The 17,712-nt window shown below is 42.6% G+C and overlaps 1 protein-coding gene across 1 annotated transcript in view; it reads left to right on the top strand.

The window, feature by feature from the left end:
* The first annotated feature begins 4,877 nt into the window (after positions 1-4,877).
* Positions 4,878-17,712, top strand: part of SLC25A24 (solute carrier family 25 member 24) — a 49,365-nt gene continuing 36,530 nt past the window's right edge. Inside the window, exon 1 of the mRNA XM_032867264.1 lies at positions 4,878-5,155. Coding sequence (XP_032723155.1) covers positions 4,973-5,155 — 183 coding nt within the window. The 5' untranslated portion in view covers positions 4,878-4,972. The remainder of the gene's footprint in view (positions 5,156-17,712) is intronic.

The following is a 17,712-nucleotide window of genomic DNA, read 5'->3' as shown; positions in this document are numbered from 1 at the left end:
CCTGCCTGCACTCCCCTCCCAGCTTCTATTTGGCACTGACCACCCTTCATCTTTAGGTTACAGCACCCTCTACTGAGTTGTTAGCAATATTACATGGTGGCCATTTTCCCTAATAGTGGCTGCTTTTCCTTCAGGAAGTAACAGTCTGAAAATGTAGTGAAAAGATGAACTTTCTGCAAATCGAATTGCTCTTACACTCTTTGAAACTTATAAAGATACAGGTACAGCCATATTACTATGAAGAAACAAGTTATGGTGAGTTTGAAGATGTTACAGAGACATACGCAGACAAACTTTAATGTAAAAGACATGCAAGATTTGAATATATGTAGCACCTTGTAATCTTGAATTCTGTCTCCGAAATGACTTAGAAAATCTGGGGAGAATATTCACTTAGCTTAATGTGATAGAATTAAAACCTAAAATGATTGTCTTTCTAAAGACTACTAGGATATTCAAGTTTAAAATTCATTGTATGATAAAACTATCTTTCTAGTAATGGTGATGGCTTTATATTGAGTCAATCAAATTCTCCTACACAGCCTCCTTTGTAATCACTTAAATTTGAGACAGCAGTGACCAGGATTTTGATAAAGCGTTGGTCCTTGTGATGAAGTTCTAGAACCTAGGTGAGGTTCGATGGGGTGAGGTCCAGAGCCGATGACCTAGAAAGAATTCTTGAGACATCTTTGGTGCAAAATGGTGGTTTATTAGAACACAGGGACAGGACCCGTGGGCAGAAAGAGCTGCTGCTGCCCTGGGGATGTGAGGAGTGGCTGATTATATACACAGGAGTTGGGTAGGTGAGGACAAAGGGGTGTTCAGAAGGGCTATTGGGGTAAAGAAGACTGTCAGGATATTGAAGTCCTGGTTACTATCAAGCCAAGGCCGTTTTCCCTGTAATGAGGCACTAACTAAAGACAATTGGGGAGTCTCCTGGTGGAATGTCACATTCTTGCTATCAAGCGTCCTTGTTAGTGAGATTTAGGTTTAGAAGAAATTTAACTTTGTTGGGTCCATGGTCAAAGGAACGAGACTGATACAAAGCGAAGGTTAAGCAAAGCTTTATTTCGCGTCAATCATCGAGAATCAAACTGACCGGCCAAGGCCGTCTATTGCAAAGAGGCAATCCCTTCCAGTCTCACAGACTAACTTTTATAGAGCAAAGGCCATGTGGTCGAGCCTGGCCACAAACAGGTGGCCAACTGAATTACAATTTACCCTATAGTAGTTATTTGAACTAACCTATCACTCTGGTCAGAATTGGCGCCCAAAAGGCAGGGCCCACATTCTTGGGTGGTTAGGGAGGTTATTTTCCTGATTGGATGTCTCTACCTGGCTTGACTCATCCTTGTATTCTGGGCTCTGTTACCTCCCCCTGACCTGACACATCCTGGTATATGGGGTCTGTTATCAGGGGCTGGTCAGTCATATTTTACTGATTTCCCAGACTTGCTTCTAAGTACGGTTGCAGGGGGGGGGGGGGGGGGGGGGGGGGGCAGGGTCAATCTAAGTTTACTGCATAAACAACAAAATGGTTCGCTCTGGCTAAGTAGGCCCTTACAAACTTTATTTACTTTTCCTTCTACCTCAGTCTCCTCTAGTTTTGTTTATGGAGGGGAGGGTGATGTTAGGGCTTGAGGAACTGAGTTATGTGCCTCTGGAAAATGGGCTATTGATAAGGTAACTTCTTTGTTGTAAATCTCAAGGACATTTGTAAACCAAGGGAGACTTCTGCCTTGCAGGATTGTTATCTCTGCAAGTTAACTATTTGTTTTTCTTTTAGGGCAGCCAGGGGTGCCTGAGGAACGACACACATATTACCCACATATTACCGAGGGGAGCGGGTGGAGAGGGGGTGCAAGGTGCCAGCTCTTGCTTTGTCCTCAGCCAGCCTCCTGCTCCCTCATCACTTATAGAGAAGCTGAGACTTTGGTCTTATTAACACCACACAATAACTACATGGTCCAGTAGATTAAAAAAAAAAAAAAGGTAAACTTGTTTACTAGCTAAAATTATGAACATCTAGAATGATCACTTAAGTGGATTCTTTCTAACAACAAGGTATTCAAAGTAGGTGCTGAAAAGGTCTTTGAAGACCAATTATAGATGAAATTGATGAAGTTTGAAGGTTGTCTCCATGGAAGATGGTAGTACTTAAAACAGCCAGAAGCTGGGAAAAATCGTTGCAAGCTGAATTGGGCTAAACTCCCAACTTCTGTCTTGACCACAGAAATGAATCAAGGTAAGGAAATCTGAGTGAGTTCAAAGTTTCTACTCTTGACCTCTACAGGAACCTCTGGTTTTTGGGAATTATTAACACAGAAATGGGTAGGGATGCCCTCTCTCTTGCAGATGTTTAAATGTCTATGTAAAGTTTTATTCTCTCATTCAGGAAGTTTCTATTGTTGACTTTACTTTTATTCTGTACAGTAACAGTGTCTTCTTAATCTGTTGTGGACAGATACTGTTGTAAAATTCAGTAAAAATGATTTATTAGAAAAGTGAAATTAAAAAGACAATCCATGAGCTATTATCAGATTCAACAAACAAAAGTACTCCATCAAAACTGCTATAAAGTTTCTAAATGCTTCTAAATCTTTGATTTAGCTTGTTGTGAACAGGTAACAGCTTGCAGTCTGGCACTAGAGTGCAAACCACACTTTGAGTGGTATTACTTTTACTAGCAGAGTGTCTCAAACGTTAATATAGGAAAGGATCACCTGGGGCTCTTGCAGAAGTGCAGCTCTGGGGTGGTCCTGAGACTATTTCCTAAAAAGCTCCCAAGTGATACTGATGCTGCTGGTCTGCAGCCATAATTTTGTGTAACGACACGTCATGAACTGTTTTTGATTTTCACACTGGTATTTTGAACTAAGAATTCTTACTCTATTTTACTCCTGTTTAAGTCAGATACTAATTAAAGTCAGATTTATTGAGGTATAATTTCCACCGAGTAAAGTTTAACCTTTTTAGTGTACAGTGGTGTGCATTTTTAACAAAGTCATAGTTGTATAACCACCACCATAATCAAAACCTAAACAGTTCCATCACCCCTCAAAGCTCCCTATGCTCTTACATAGTCAGTACCTCCCACGCTGTAGCCCCTGGCAACCTCTGGTCTGTTTTCTGTCCCTATAGTTTTGCCTTTTCCAGAATGTCGTGTACTGTATTGTATAGCAGTTTATTCCCTTTTATCACTAAGTAGTGTTCCATTGTATGAATGCAACACAGGTTGATTATCCATTCAGCCATTTCAGCTGTTCTTGGGTTTTGGTGATCATGAATAAAACTGCTATAATCTTTCTTGTACAAGTTTTTGTGTGAACATAAATTTTCTCAGTCAAAATTTTGACAGGCAATTCCTCTAATTACTGCAAAAAAAAATGTTAAAAAACCATTTAAGTCTGGGATGACTATTTCAAGCAGCATTTCCAAGTACAGAGTATGCACAGTGGAAGTTAAAAGAGGTTATTAAGGACAGATACAACAATCTGATGACATTGGAAGGCTTTTCCAAGGAAGAGGATAATTCTTAAGACCAGAAATTGGAAGTAATATAAAGAAATAAATTGATCACACAGTGATTTAACTAAACAGACAGCCCTCAATTTGCAACTCTAGATTCACATATATCTGAAATATATAAAATGATATGGGGGAAGTGACTCAGGGTTCAAGTTCCTGGGTTTTGTTGGAAGAACTAGTGTTTGTTTAGTGATTCAGTATGTGGGGAGTATGTGGGGAGAGCCTTACAATTACCCAGTTGTATTTTCTGTAAATAAAGGAATGCAACGACAGTTTCTATTTAGCAGCTATGAATGAACAGAAAATTATTAGTTTATGATACCCCATTTGGCACTTGTGAGTATTAAGACCTTTTGCATACAATCTACAACATCTTCATGAGGCAGATATTCGTGCTTTCATTTTACTGATAAGAGGCTACTCAGAGAGGCTCTGCAACATTTCCAGGTTTACAGAGCGGAAGGCATTTTCGACTTCCAAGGGTCCTGGTCTTATTCCATGTTATGAAGTAAGCCCTAAATTTGGAATTGCACCCATCCCGAGAGTCAGGGGCCTGAGGTTTTGCTCACAAATGCTGTTGACAAATCCTATGATTTATCAGCGGGCAGATCAAACTAAGCTGTAGAGCCAAGTAGTCCCTCTTTTTACCACCATCCACCTGGACGAACCTTGAATTTTTCTTTCTGATACCCCAGTTTTATTGAGGTGTAATTGACATGTAATATTGTATTGGTTTCAGGTGTTGCTTTTGTTCTTTAAATTGCTTTCAGCTTTAACTCCTCTGCTTCTTAAAGAAGAATTCCCATCCCAGGATAGCAAGCACTCAACTTCCTCATTTTTGTCAATAGAAAACAGGCCCAGAGATGGGTAGTATCTGTGAAGCCTTTCGGAAAAAGTCCGAGATCTGTGCCGCCCGACGAGTCCCAAATGTCTATGCAGAGAAGATTGACTACCTGTGGGCAGTTTGCAGACTCCGAGCTGTTAGGTATGGGGGCTTGAAGTGGAGTAACCCAAGCTTCTAACTTTCTCTCCCACCTCCCCCAGCACTTAATCAGCGGAGGCCCAAAACCAAGCCTTCGGGGGCGTTTGCTCCTCGAACCTGCACCTCTGACAGCTCGACGGAAAAGGAGCGGAACTCCTTCCCCGGGCCCCAACGCCCCTCCGCCGGGCTCTCACTTCCTGCGGGTGCCCGGCAGCTCCGGGCCCGCCCCTCCACGCCTCTCAGGGAGGCCGGCGCCCGGCGAGCTCCTCCCCGGGCAGCAGCGGGAGCGGCCACTCCCTGCGCGCCGAGCTGGGCTGGGCCGGGGTCTGCCTCTGCTCTTGCTCCCTGTACGCCGCGAACCCCTCGAAGCCAGGCGGCGGCCGTCGCGCGGGACCTCGTCGCGCCCGGCAGTCCTCGTCCCCGTGACCCCCCAGGGCTGGGCCGCCGCTCGCCTCCCGGACCATGCTACGCTGGCTGCGGGGCTTCGTGCTGCCCGCGGCGGCCTGCCAGGACGCGGAGCCGCCGACGCGCTACGAGACCCTCTTCCAGAGGCTGGACCACAACAAGGACGGCGTGGTGGACATCCGCGAGCTTCAGGAGGGGCTCAAGAGCCTGGGCATCCCGCTGGGCCAGGACGCCGAGGAGGTGGGTCGCTGTGCGGCCGGGAGGGCTGCGGAGATTCTGGGCGCGGGCGGCAGAAGGCGGAACTGCGGGTTCCAGCCGGCGACTGGGTTCCGAAGCTCGGGAGTGGGGCACCGGGCCAGTTACTCCCGGAGCCGATGCGCGTCAGCCTGGAAGCCTACAGGTATTTTTCCGAATGAAATAGGGCAGCGAACACTGTGGCCCACGGTAACAATTTAAAACGCTGTTCCATAGCACTTTTGGTAGGAATGTATCCCAGGTCCTTCACCTGCCTTTTTGCAAAATTTAATCAATATATATTTTTTTTAAGCTCTCAGACTTAAATGGGCCCCACGCTCTGTAAAAGGCTCACATTTTGCATCCCTTAGAAGCTGCTTTGTTACACTAGCTAGTTTTGTCTAGTCTTCAGAACTTTTGAAAACCAAAAACCAATCGTATGTTTCTTCCAACTTCCTGTTGAGGAGAGGCAACATTCCATTGTTGAAGACCTTAATGTCCTAACTGCATAAATTCATCTAAAGGGTTGGCTGGTCGCTGAGCAGTTTCAACTTCTCTGAGTCATTTTAATTGTGCCTCTGAAGCTCAGCCCCTTTACCAGGGTGGAGATACGTGGAACCTCTCCAACCCCTCTGAAACATAAGAGGACACTATGGCATTCTCTATCCCAAGAGGGAAGGTGATTAAACTCCAATAGCCAACAACTGTTTCACAGTTCTATTTTAAGCTACCCGTTCAATGTCTTTAGTAGTTCTAAGTCCCTTTAGTTTATTTACTATTTCTTCTTGAGTCAGATTTAGTAAGTTACAATTTTTAGAAAACTTGTCTCCAAGGTTCGTTAATACTCAATTATGATTTTTTAGAACGTTCTGACTCTATGTGTGGTTATATGCTCTATTTCATTTCTGATATCGAGCTCCACCCCCCACACTTCAGTCTTGCCAAAGATTTGTCTACTTTATTTATCCTTTGAAAGAACCAACTTTTGGTACTTTTTACTGATGTTCTCTTTTTAATTTTTTCTCATTAATTTCTATGTATTTCCTTCTATTTTCTTTTGGTGTACTCATTTGCTCTTCTAATTTTTTTAGTTGAATGCTGATTCCTTAATTTTGAGCTACAATATCCCTTTGATCACTTTTTTGCCTTTAAAGTCAATTAGCCAACATAGAGTACATCATTAGTTTTGGGGGTAGTGTCCAGTGATTCATTAGTTGCATATAATGTCCAGTGCTTTTCACATCATGTGCGCCCTCCTTAATTCCCATCACTCAGTTGCCCTATTCCCCCACCTACCTCCCTTTAGCTGCATTCCACAAGTTTGTATTTCTGTTTAGTTTCAAGTATTTTGTAATTTCCAATGTGATTTCATCTTTGACCCTGAATTATTTAAATGTGTGCTTTAAATTTCCAAAGACATGCTTTTTCAGTTGGTTATTTGAAAATATGAATAAAACAGGGGTGCCTGGGTGGCTCAGTGGGTTGGGCCTCTGCCTTCAGCTCAGGTCATGATCTCGGAGTCCTGGGATCCAGCCCCGCATCAGGCTCTGTGCTCGCTGGGGGGCCTGCTTCCCCACCTCCTCCCCCCGCCTGCCTACTTATGATCTCTCGATCTCTCTCTCTCTCTCTCTCTCTGTGAAATAAATAAATAAAATCTTAAAAAATATATATGAATAAAATAGACAAGCCTCTGACAAGATTAAGAAAATACGAACTCAAAATCAGGCATAAGAAATATGTTTAATTTTCCAAAATGTATATATGAACAAATTATAAATTGTATAGAATCATGTCTATACAAACATACAATAGGATGGCATATATTTATCACTGTATTTTATACATAGGCATAAAATGTACTTTATACATACATACACATATTTATAATATCACTCTCTGTGCTTATGATAGATATTAACTAATCCCAGCACTCTTTTTTGACTGGTGTCTTCTTCAATAAAAGGTTAGTAATGGTTATTTATGGATGGTAGGAGTTGCCTTTTTACTTTTTTCTTCACAATTTTTGTATTTCCATTTTTAAAAATAACTGTATATTATTATGATTAGGGGAAAAAAGAGGTTTTTGTTTTCATTTTCATTTTATTTTTATAAATACCACCTCCTCTGAGATGAGTCTTTCTGGGCCACCTTCTATGGAAGAGTTGATCACACCCTACTATGGGTAGATCCTTGGTCTTACATGTCACTACTATCATAATTTCAGAGGGTATTATATTTAGTTATTGATTATACCGTCCACTAAGACCAAGCATCTCAAAGATGAGGGTCATATCTTAGACATCTAAGCACAATAATGCAAAAAGATTTAGGACTTGATTTGAAATAGCCTAAATAAGGCAGTGCCTCCTTTGAGATGATACAGAAAAAAGAGATAAAGTTTAATTGTAAAGTTGTTAGTCCTTATATTTCCAGTATGTATAGGACAAGATGACCAAAAATCCTCCTACTGCAAGATATCAAGAAATGCTGGATAAAATAAAATAAACACATTTTTGTGAAGACTGTTTTTTTTTAAGAGCAATTTTAACTGAGAAGATGGTACTGAGATTTCCCATACACCATATGCCCTTGCATATCACGTGCACAGCCTCCCCCATTGTCGACATCACTCAGCCGAGTGGTACCTTTTATTAACCAAGCATGAACCTACACATCATTATCACCCAAAGCTCATAGTTTACCTGAGGGTTCACTGGTGATGTATATTCTCTGGGTTTGGACGAATGTGTAATGACATGTATCCATCATTATAATATAGAGGATTTTCACTGCCCTAAAAGTCCTGTGCTCTGCCTATTCATCTTGCCTCCCACTGCTGATCTTTTTCTTAGCTCCATAGTTTTGCCAGATAAACCTCTTACATGTATAAGAAGAGAACGCTAATCAAACGGTCTTGGTTCTACTGCTAACTAGGTAACTTTGGGCAATTTTCTTTCTCTCTCTCTCTCTCTCTCTCTCTTTTTTTTTTTTTTAATGGAAGCATAGTTGACACAGAGCATTACATTAGTTTGAGGTGTACAACACAGTGACTCGACAACCCTGTTGGTTCCGCTGAGCTCACCACGAGTGTAGCTCCCGTTGGTCTCCACACAATGCCGTTACAGTGCCATTGACTACATTCCCACAATGGGCCTTTCATCCCCCTGACTTACCCATTCCATAACTGGAAGCCTATACCTCCCACTCCCACTCCCACTCCCCTTCACTCATTTTGTCCCTCTCCCCTCTCTGTATCCTCACCCCTCTCTGGACAATTTTCTTAATCTCTCTAGCCCCAATTTCCTCATTGGCGACAGAGGCAACACAAGTACCTATTCCAGAGGGTTATTGTGAGGAACAAATGAATTAAAATATGTAAAGTACTTAGAAAAATGCCTGGTACCTAATAAGCAATCAGTTAGCCACTAACCTTTAAATTATTAATTACTGTTACTACAATCACTACAGAAAGAGATGTCAAAAACTCTATGATTATGGATTTGCCAACTTTTGTTTATAATTCTGTCAATTTTCCCTTTTATATTTTAAAAAAATAGACTATATAGTGGACTATACTTGTGGTATAGTCAAATTTAGCATTTTGGTATCTTCCTGGTGAAATGCTCCTTATATAAGTACACTTTCTTGCCTACCCTTACAGCATATTTTTCAAGTTCCTGAGTTATTACCAGAGTGTTGCCCTCCAACAGTCACTTCCCAGGTCACCAGTGGGAAATCATCAGCACTGGGCTCCCACCTTGTGCAAGACATACTTCTTGCCCCATATTCCAGTCAGACTCTTTGTCAGTTGGATGATGAGTGATCCAGTTTCCAAATTCCATGTTACCACCTCTTGGGTTGGACCACTCTTGGGTCAGTTCTGGTCTTCTGAGGGGCAGAAACCAAAATGGGATTGGGAATGCAAAAGATGTATTGGGAGAAATCGTTGTGAAGGGTAAGGGAGAGGCAAAAAGGGTGAGTTGAGGTCTTAAGACTGGACACAAATTTAACCCCTGCTAGAAGAGTTCAAGAAAGAATGATTTGCGAAGAACTTCGACCAAAGTACAGTTCTTAGAATGTCTCAACTAAGCCAATGGGAGGGTCCCGGAGGGAAATGTTATCAGTTGGGGGAATCCTATGCTATTGGCTGCCCCGTGCTGGTACCCTGCTGTGGCCAGTCGTTGGTTGGAGCAGCCCAGGGCAAGCATGGACTTGCTGGGAGTGCTGCAGCACAGGCACGAAGGTGTTGCGGGCAGGGTGTCTGTCCTTCAGCTCTGCTCCCACAGCAGGTTCTCTCAAAGGGTGATCTAACCTAGCGACCAGAGAGCCCTGTCCTCGTGCCACACACATCTGCGTCTATCAGCTTGGGGAGCACTTACATTACTGTTCTCTGCCTCTTTTTCTCAGGGAGGTCAGTGGGACAAACTACAGTCCCCATGGGTTCATTTAGTCACCACTGGTACTCCTCATTTCCCTTTTTACTTTAAATTTCCCTGCTTACTTTAAATTCCACTCGTACTCTTCTATAATCACTGCAGGTTCTCGTGACTTTGGGTGGTGTGCCCCAAACCTTCATTTGCGAGGGGTCTGAGCTTCTCAGGCCACTGTTCTGCGTGCCCGTTCATAGCGATCACTGGGTGGCGGAGTAGCGGGCAGCGTGTGTAGTATCCCCATGGCTCACCTGAGTCCACACCTATGCCTCTCTGTCTCCACTATGTAAAAGCAGCCCTATCTCCTGCTGATTGAGGTCAGCGTATACCTACTAAGATGGTGAATTCTTTTTTTTTTTTTTAATGGGCAATTATTTCTTTTTTCTTTTCTTTTTTTTTTTATTTCTTTTCAGTGTTCCAGAATTCATTGTTTATGCACCACCTCCAGTGCTCCATGCAGTATGTGCCCTCCATAATTCCCACCACCAGGCTCACCCAACCTCTCACCCCCCACCCCTCCAAAACCCTCAGTTTGTTTCTCAGAGTCCACAGTCTCTCATGGTTTGTCTCCCCCTCCAATTTCCCCCAACTCACTTCTCCTCTCCATCTCCCCATGTCCTCCGTGATATTCCTTATGCTCCACAAATAAGCGAAACCATATGATAATTGACTCTCTCTGCTTGACTTATTTCACTCAGCATAATCTCTAGTCCCGTCCATGTTGATACAAAAGTTGGGTATCCATCCTTTCTGATAGAGGCATAATACTCCATTGTATATATGGACCACATCATCTTTATCCATTCGTCTGTTGAAGGGCATCTTGGTTCTTTCCACAGTTTGGTGAGCGTGGCCATTGCTGCTATGAACATTGGGGTACAGATGGCCCTTCTTTTCACTACATCCATATCTTTGGGGTAAATACCTAGTAGGCAATTCCAGGGTCAAAAGGAACCTCTATTTTTAATTTCTTAAGGAATCTCCACACTGTTTTCCAAAGTGGCTGCACCAACTTGCATTCCCACCAACAGTATAAGAGGGTTCCCCCTTCTCCACATCCTCTCCAACACTTCTTTACTGTCTTGTTAATTTTGGCCATTCTAACTGGTGTAAGGTGGTATCTCAATGTGGTTTTGATTTGAATCTCCCTGATTGCTCATGAGGATGAACATTTTTTCATGTAAGATGGTGACTTCTTTCCTTGCCTGTTAGTCTCTGGACACAAGGAATTCCAAATGTCCAGGTGGAAGTTGTAGCTTGTAGTTCATTGGGACCCTTGCTGTATTCCCTGGCAAGAGTGTGTCCTGTTTGGGGTCCAGAAACTAACCCTCCAGAGCCCAGAGTTGTGGAAGTGGGAAGCAAAGAGTCTCCCAGTGGGTCACTGGGAGTGCTAATAAGTGGGACTGCTCCTGCTTCCACCTCTTGGTTCCTGGACTCATGTATTCTCTCTGTTGAGGGCATGGAGCCCTATGGAGGTGTCTCATATCATGTGTACTGCATCCTAAAGGCTGGCAACTCATTTTTGCCAAATATTGTCTCAATAATGCTTCCGTTATGGTTTCTGTAGGCCATTCCAGCATCCTGTGAGGATGGCTACTTCTGGGTGGTGTGGTGTATGCTATGGCCAGTGGATCTCTTGGTCATGGGCCCACTTACACCTTTGACTATGAAGCAGATTCCCTGGTCAGATGTTATGTTATGTGGGGATTTCGTGCCTATGGATCAGGCATTCCATATGCCCCCAGATGGTGGTGCTCTCTAAGCCTCTGTGGGCAGGAAAGGGTAACCCCTACCTGGAAGAGGTATCTGTTTCTGTGGGGGGAGCCAGTGCCCCTCCCATACAGGAGGCCTCAGTATGACTGACTTTTCGCCTAGTGACTGGTTGGACTTTTTTTTTTTTTTGGTTGGACTTCTTGAAGAATAGTGTCATATGGGGGCAAAGAGGGGCCAGGTCATGAAAAACATTTTGGGCCCACTGAATGGTTTGGATTTCATATGAGTAATGGGAGCATTGAGAAGTTTTAAGTAAGAGTGGGACACAGGCTAACTGAAGTTTTAGGAAGGTCACTCTGATGGCTGTGTGGGAAATAGATGGAGGAAGAGAGGGCATTGAGGCAAACCTGGAAAATAGTAGCCAACCAAATACTTGGAATTAGGATTACATGGTCAGTCTTTATGGGGGAAGATTTCAAAGGTGTAGGTCAAGGGTTTGCATAATGTCAAGGATTGGGGAGATTATCTAGAAATGAGAGTATCATTTGAGCATCTACAAATGAGAACTATGAGGTGACTCTTCAAGGGAAGGTTTCAAGATAATAATTTGCATCTAAGACAGATACTTAGCTTGAAGTGAAACTCTACTAAATTTCTATTTGATTTTATCTCCTTTCTGTGTTTCAAGCTTTTGTAGTGAATATAGCATTTAGAAGAGAGCAAATATCCATTTACAGTATAAAGGATCTTAAATGGAAAGAATATGGAAAATAAAAGTAGAGTGTAGAAAATGGGCATAAGGGATACAATAGCTAACTATTACTAAGCGTTCCAAGACTACCCAGGGAAGAGAAAAGGCTTCAAAGCAAGTTTACTTTTTAGAGTATTTTCTTTTTTATATTCCTCCTCCTCCTCCTTAATGTTTGTTTTTTGTTGAAGACCACATTAGAACATTCTCAAAGACAGTCCCAATGTTTGTATGTCATTTGCGGTACTCTAAGGAACACGTTTTAGAATATTAAAGAATAGAGGAAAAAATCTGAATTTTAGTTTACTCAAATGGAAATTGTAAGGAGAATAAACTGATGAAGAGCAAGCAGTTTTGGCTGGAAATATGCTTATTTTGTTTCAATTTGGGCTTGGAAGAATTTGGAACAGTGAAGGCCCAAAAAACCAAAAAAAAAAAAAAAAACCCAAAAAAACAGAAAATTTCCCAGTTGTAGAATTAAGGCAGTAAAATGAAAAAAGTGGATCTTGCCCAAGAGGATTTTACAGATTTTTTTTTTCTTACTTCTCCAATCTTGGCATCATTTTAGTGGCATCTCTTTTATTATATGTGGAGGTAAAAGGGGGGCAGGTTTTGTAGGGATTCCTGTATCCAAGTTCAGACCTGGCTGACTTGATGAATGTGTTCAGTTAGCCTGGTAAATTACAGTAAATTTTTTTAAAAGATTTTATTTATGTATTCGACAGACAGAGATCACAAGGAGGCAGAGAGGCAGGCAGAGAGAGAGGAGGAAGCAGGCTCCCTGCTGAGCAGAGAGCCCGATGCGGGGCTCGATCCCAGGACCCTGAGATCATGACCTGAGCTGAACGCAGAGGCTTTAACCCACTGAGCACCCAGGTGCACCGTGTAGTTTTTTGGTTTTGTTTTTTTTTTAAAGAATTACAGATAGTTTTAAAACTAAGTTGTTATCCTATCTTCATGTGCACAAATTCTTACTTTAACTTTCTTAGGAGAGATTTATCATCATAAGGGGCCTAGGACTCTTAAAACAGAATTGCTGAGAGCAAGAAGGAAAGCATCTTGGCCAATGAGTTCCATACTTCGTGTGACTGTGTGGCCTTCGAACCTTTGGTTTACTTTCCTTATTCTTAAAATGCAAGTATCTTCCATGACTCCTGGACAGAGCTTTTGTCAAGATCCCATGTGACTGGATATGAAAGTTGATGTAAAAAAAAAAAAAATCCTTTAAAATGTGGTGTCACATGTACTAGATGATGGGCTTCTGGAGGACCCTCTGTCCCCATCAGTACTGAGTATGTGCTGCATGATTAGGCAGTGTCTGAGAAGTGGTTGGACTGGTTGACCTGATTTAAGGGCTCTTCCAACTCTGATATTCTGATTCTCTGTCTTAAAATTTTCTATTTACAACTACAGATGGAATAGGTTCACATACAAAAACAGTAGCTTAATAAATGTTAATTGCTTTGAATGGATTTTCTTCTCAGGGTTTCACTCCATAGCGTAATTCCTCTGTTAACAGGAGGGACTTATTTTATTAGCATTTTCGTTGTTAGAAACTTTAGGAATGTGATAGAGAAGTCATAGAGAAGTCATAGAAGTCACAAAATGTACTCAAAAGTACATTTTAAGGCATCATAGCAGGGAGTTTATGGTATAAGGAAAACAATAAATTCCAAATACATTTATGTCAAATGTTCTAAAATTTATATTTATAAATTTTGTGTTTTCTCCTTATATTCTAAAATCTGATGTTATCCCTTCTTTGAGGCTCTTTATTTTGGAAAGAATGAAAAAAAATGGAAGAATTCTTTCGTAAGGCATAAAATACCCTTTTCACCTTGGTAGCAGTCTACCTGTTAGTCTCCTTCCCAAACCCCAACATTTTGTTTCCCCAGCCAGGCCACAGCCATGGACATTTGTCTCTTTATTTTCTTTTCTCTGCTTGGCATTGTTCTCACTTCTTTTCTGCCTTGTCAGTTATTACCCATTTGTTTAAGGCTTTAGCTCACCTGTATAATTGTACCCTAGCACAGTCAGAATTACTTTTTTTTTAATCAACATTCCAGTTAATATGGTTAGAAATAAATAAACTAACTCCCATAAGGTGACATACTGTAAGGGTGCTGCTTGACTCCTTTTGACCACTCTGAATTAAAAGATGTTATCTTTTTTTTTAGTTAAATTTTTTTATTTTTAAAAGATCTTTTTAAGGGTCACATAGAGTCCACTGAGAAGTCTATATTGGACAGGATCTATGAAAACAACAAGAGGATTTGTTGAGGAAGTTTGATGCCTCACTCTGAAATGCAGACCATCATATCTACGTCATTCACTGGTGCAGTGTGTGTAGTGGTTGTTTTTATGAGCTGTGGACTCAGACCAGGGTTCAGATGTTTTCACTGTTTGCTATACTTGTGGCCTTGAGTGAGCTATTTAATGCTTGGAAACCTCAAATGTAAACTAGGAATGCTACACAGTAAGTAGTACAAATATTATATAAATCCATTCAACTAATATTTTTGGATAGTTCAAGACACTGTTCAGTGAACTGGGGTATATTAGTGAATAAGACAGATAGGGTCCCTGAACCGTGTCCTCACAACTTTCCTTATAGGAGGTGTGTTTGTGTTGGTGGGGGTAATTATAAGTAAATAAGGAACAGGATAATCTTTTTAAAAAGTGGGAAGAATTGTTGAATACAACAAAAATAGTTGCCCTTTTATTAGATGAGACTATCGACTCTGTTTGGTTCCCTCCTATCCCTTGTGTAAAATTCTGTCAGTTTTCCTTATTACTCTGGCCCTGACTTCTATCCTTTTTCCTTGGACCACTGTGCCCTGCCTGGACGTCTCTCTCTCTTCGATGACTCTTGGTGGCTATGTGCCTCTCTGCAGTGCACAGGGCCCCTGTGGATTGTACAGTTCTCTTGTGGGAGAATTCATTCTTGACTGGGCCACAGCACATCTTGTGAAACAGGATTAGATGTCTGCCACTGCCCAGTTGTTCTGGGGGGAAGCGTTTATTGCAAAGCCTACAGTGGAACTTAGAACAAACTGTGGTGCAATCTCCTTCTAAAGGCACATTGTGGATATTTCATGGACATGTGACAGGCCTCTTTATGTTGTCAGTACTTGACAGGATGAGTGAATAGAGCAAGAACTAACAGATAATGGCCAGATTAAATTTTCTTTGTGAATTTTTTAAAAAGAATCTATTTATTTGCTTGGAGCATTTTGCTAGGTTCACAGCAAAATGAAGAAGTTGTTACAGAGTTTTCCCATAGACTCCCTGCTCCCACACATGAATAGCCTCCCCCCATTGCCACATCCCCCACCAGAGTGGAGCACTTGTTTCAGTTGCTAAACCTACACCAGCACATCATTATCACCCAAAGTCCATAGTTTACCATAGGATTCGCTTTTGGTGGTGTGCTCTGGGTTTGGACAATTGTATAATGACATGTAAGCATCATATCTTCATAGTATCATATAGGGTACTTTCACTGGCCTAAAAAAGTCCCTTGTTCTCTGTGTATTCATTCTTCCACCCTCCCCCCTGCAACCCTCTGGCAACCACTGATCTTTTTAAAGTCATAATTTTGCCTTTTCCAGAATGTCATATGGCTAGAATCATATAGTATGTAGCCTTTTCAGATTAGCTTCTTTCACTTAGTAATATGTAATATGCACTTTTCATGGCTTGATTCTTCATTGCTTTATAGCACTGAATAATATTCCACTATCTGGACGGACCACAATTTACTTATCCATCACCTACTGAAGGCCATCTTGGTTGTTTCCAAGTTTTGGCAATTATGAAGAAAGCTGCTCTAAACATCTGTGTGCAGGAGTTTGTGTGGACGTTAAGTTTTCACCTCTTTTGGGTGGACACCAAGGAGCATGGTTACTGGATTGTATGGTGAGAGTGTGTTTAGTTTTTGTAAGAAACTGCCAAACTGTCTTCCACAGTGGCTGTGCCATATTGCCTTCCCACCAGCAATGAATGAGAATTTCCTGTTGTTCCACATGAATTTTAATATTCAGCTTTTTAAAGAGTACTCCATGTTTAGGAAAATAGATTACAGAAAAAGTGGAATTTTTACTGTGAAACTACACTTCCACATTTTCAGCGGAGCAGGTGAGGGACCATAGGTCCATGTATAGGGAGGCCAGAGGCCTCAGGGACTCTGAAGAGTGGGATTAAGAAGAAGCCACAGATATCGTGTATGAATACCCACTGATTTCTCTCTGTGATCCCAGCTGAATTAACTTCTACCCATTTTGAGATTATCCTCCTGAGTGTGCTGCCAACATCTGTGAGGACAGAGCTGGGACCCTGGTGGTTAGCATAGTGTATCCTTGCTCTGAAACCACTGCAGATACTGTGTGAAGATAAGGAACTGGGGGTGGTGGGAGTTGGGGGTGGCTAGAATCAAAGCAGGAGAGGCCCAAGTGGGCAGATTTTCATTAGGTCCCCAATTCCTAATCGCCACAATATTAAGTGCTTCAACCTTAGAAGAGGGCTTCTAAGAAGGTGTAAGGAAACAACTTTTTAAAAAGGTGGACTTCACCACCAGTCAATATGGCCCCACCATCCGTGTCCCAACACTCTCCCACCCACTTCTCTCTAGAAAGAAGCTCTACCTTTAGACAGCCCTGTGCAAATTTCTTTCCGGAAGGCTTGGGGGAAGGACGTGAGTTGTCCCTTCAAGGCTCCTCCTGGATTGGGGTGAGAGCCTGGGCGTCTCATCCGCTGGTGTAAGAGCACAGCCCAAGCGCTGAGGCCTCGGTGTCTGGGTCAGACCCCTAGCAGTCGCCACGGAAGCTCCAGGGCTCACGGATGCGCCTCGTGCCTCGGCACTGGAGCCGTTGCGATGGGCCCTCCCCTTCCTGCGCCTGATCTCGCGGAAGGAGCCTGGGGAGGACATTGCTATCGTAGGTCCCTGCTAACTGGATGGATAGTGCGCCGGAGGCACCTTTCTCCCCCCCACTTCCACCTCTGCGAGGCTCCCGGGGGCCACAGCGTGGACCACCCCTGCTGCCGGAGACATCCCAAATGGATGCCCTCTATGAAGAACTCTTTCGGTACCTGGACTCTAATAAAGATGGGACCCTGGATATCCTTGAGCTTCAGGAAGGCCTGCAGCGTATAGGGTTCATCGAGTTCCTGGAGGAAGGGCAGGTGGGCCTCAGTGGGGCTGTGGTCAGAGAGATGTGGGGGCTGGGAGCCCTGGAGACTCCTTGGGCAGAGATGGAGGAAACCAAATTGACACCTTATCTGGCTTCACCTGAGACCCACTGTAACTTTCAGGTTGATTAGCAACGTTTTACCGTTTTAAGAAAAACAACAGAGCTGATAATTTTCTCAAGCATTTTTCTTATTTCCCCTGGCTCTCATAAAACTTCAAATTCAAAGTGTTCTCAAGATGTTGGCTACCACCTTGTTTTGGGGAGGGGGGGTCACCTTGTTCAATGTACTCACCTCTTACTAGTAGCCTGGATGGGTATCTAGGCCAGTGAGGCTCCCTCCCCACTTTGGGGAACTGGGATAATCACTGTAGATGTGTATGGGAGTGGGATGGTAGTTAGAAAAGGTCTAGTACTATCTTTTGGTTTCTTTTCCTAGAAGGAGGGCATTCGGTCTCCTGGCTTGTACCCTGGGGGTCTGGCGAG

The sequence above is a fragment of the Lontra canadensis genome, unplaced genomic scaffold, assembly GCF_010015895.1.
Source record: "Lontra canadensis isolate GAN:19392208 unplaced genomic scaffold, GSC_riverotter_1.0 scaffold33, whole genome shotgun sequence".
Lineage (NCBI taxonomy): Eukaryota > Metazoa > Chordata > Mammalia > Carnivora > Mustelidae > Lontra > Lontra canadensis.
Note: the sequence above shows the minus strand (reverse complement) of the source record. Positions and strands in the feature narration are given on the sequence as shown.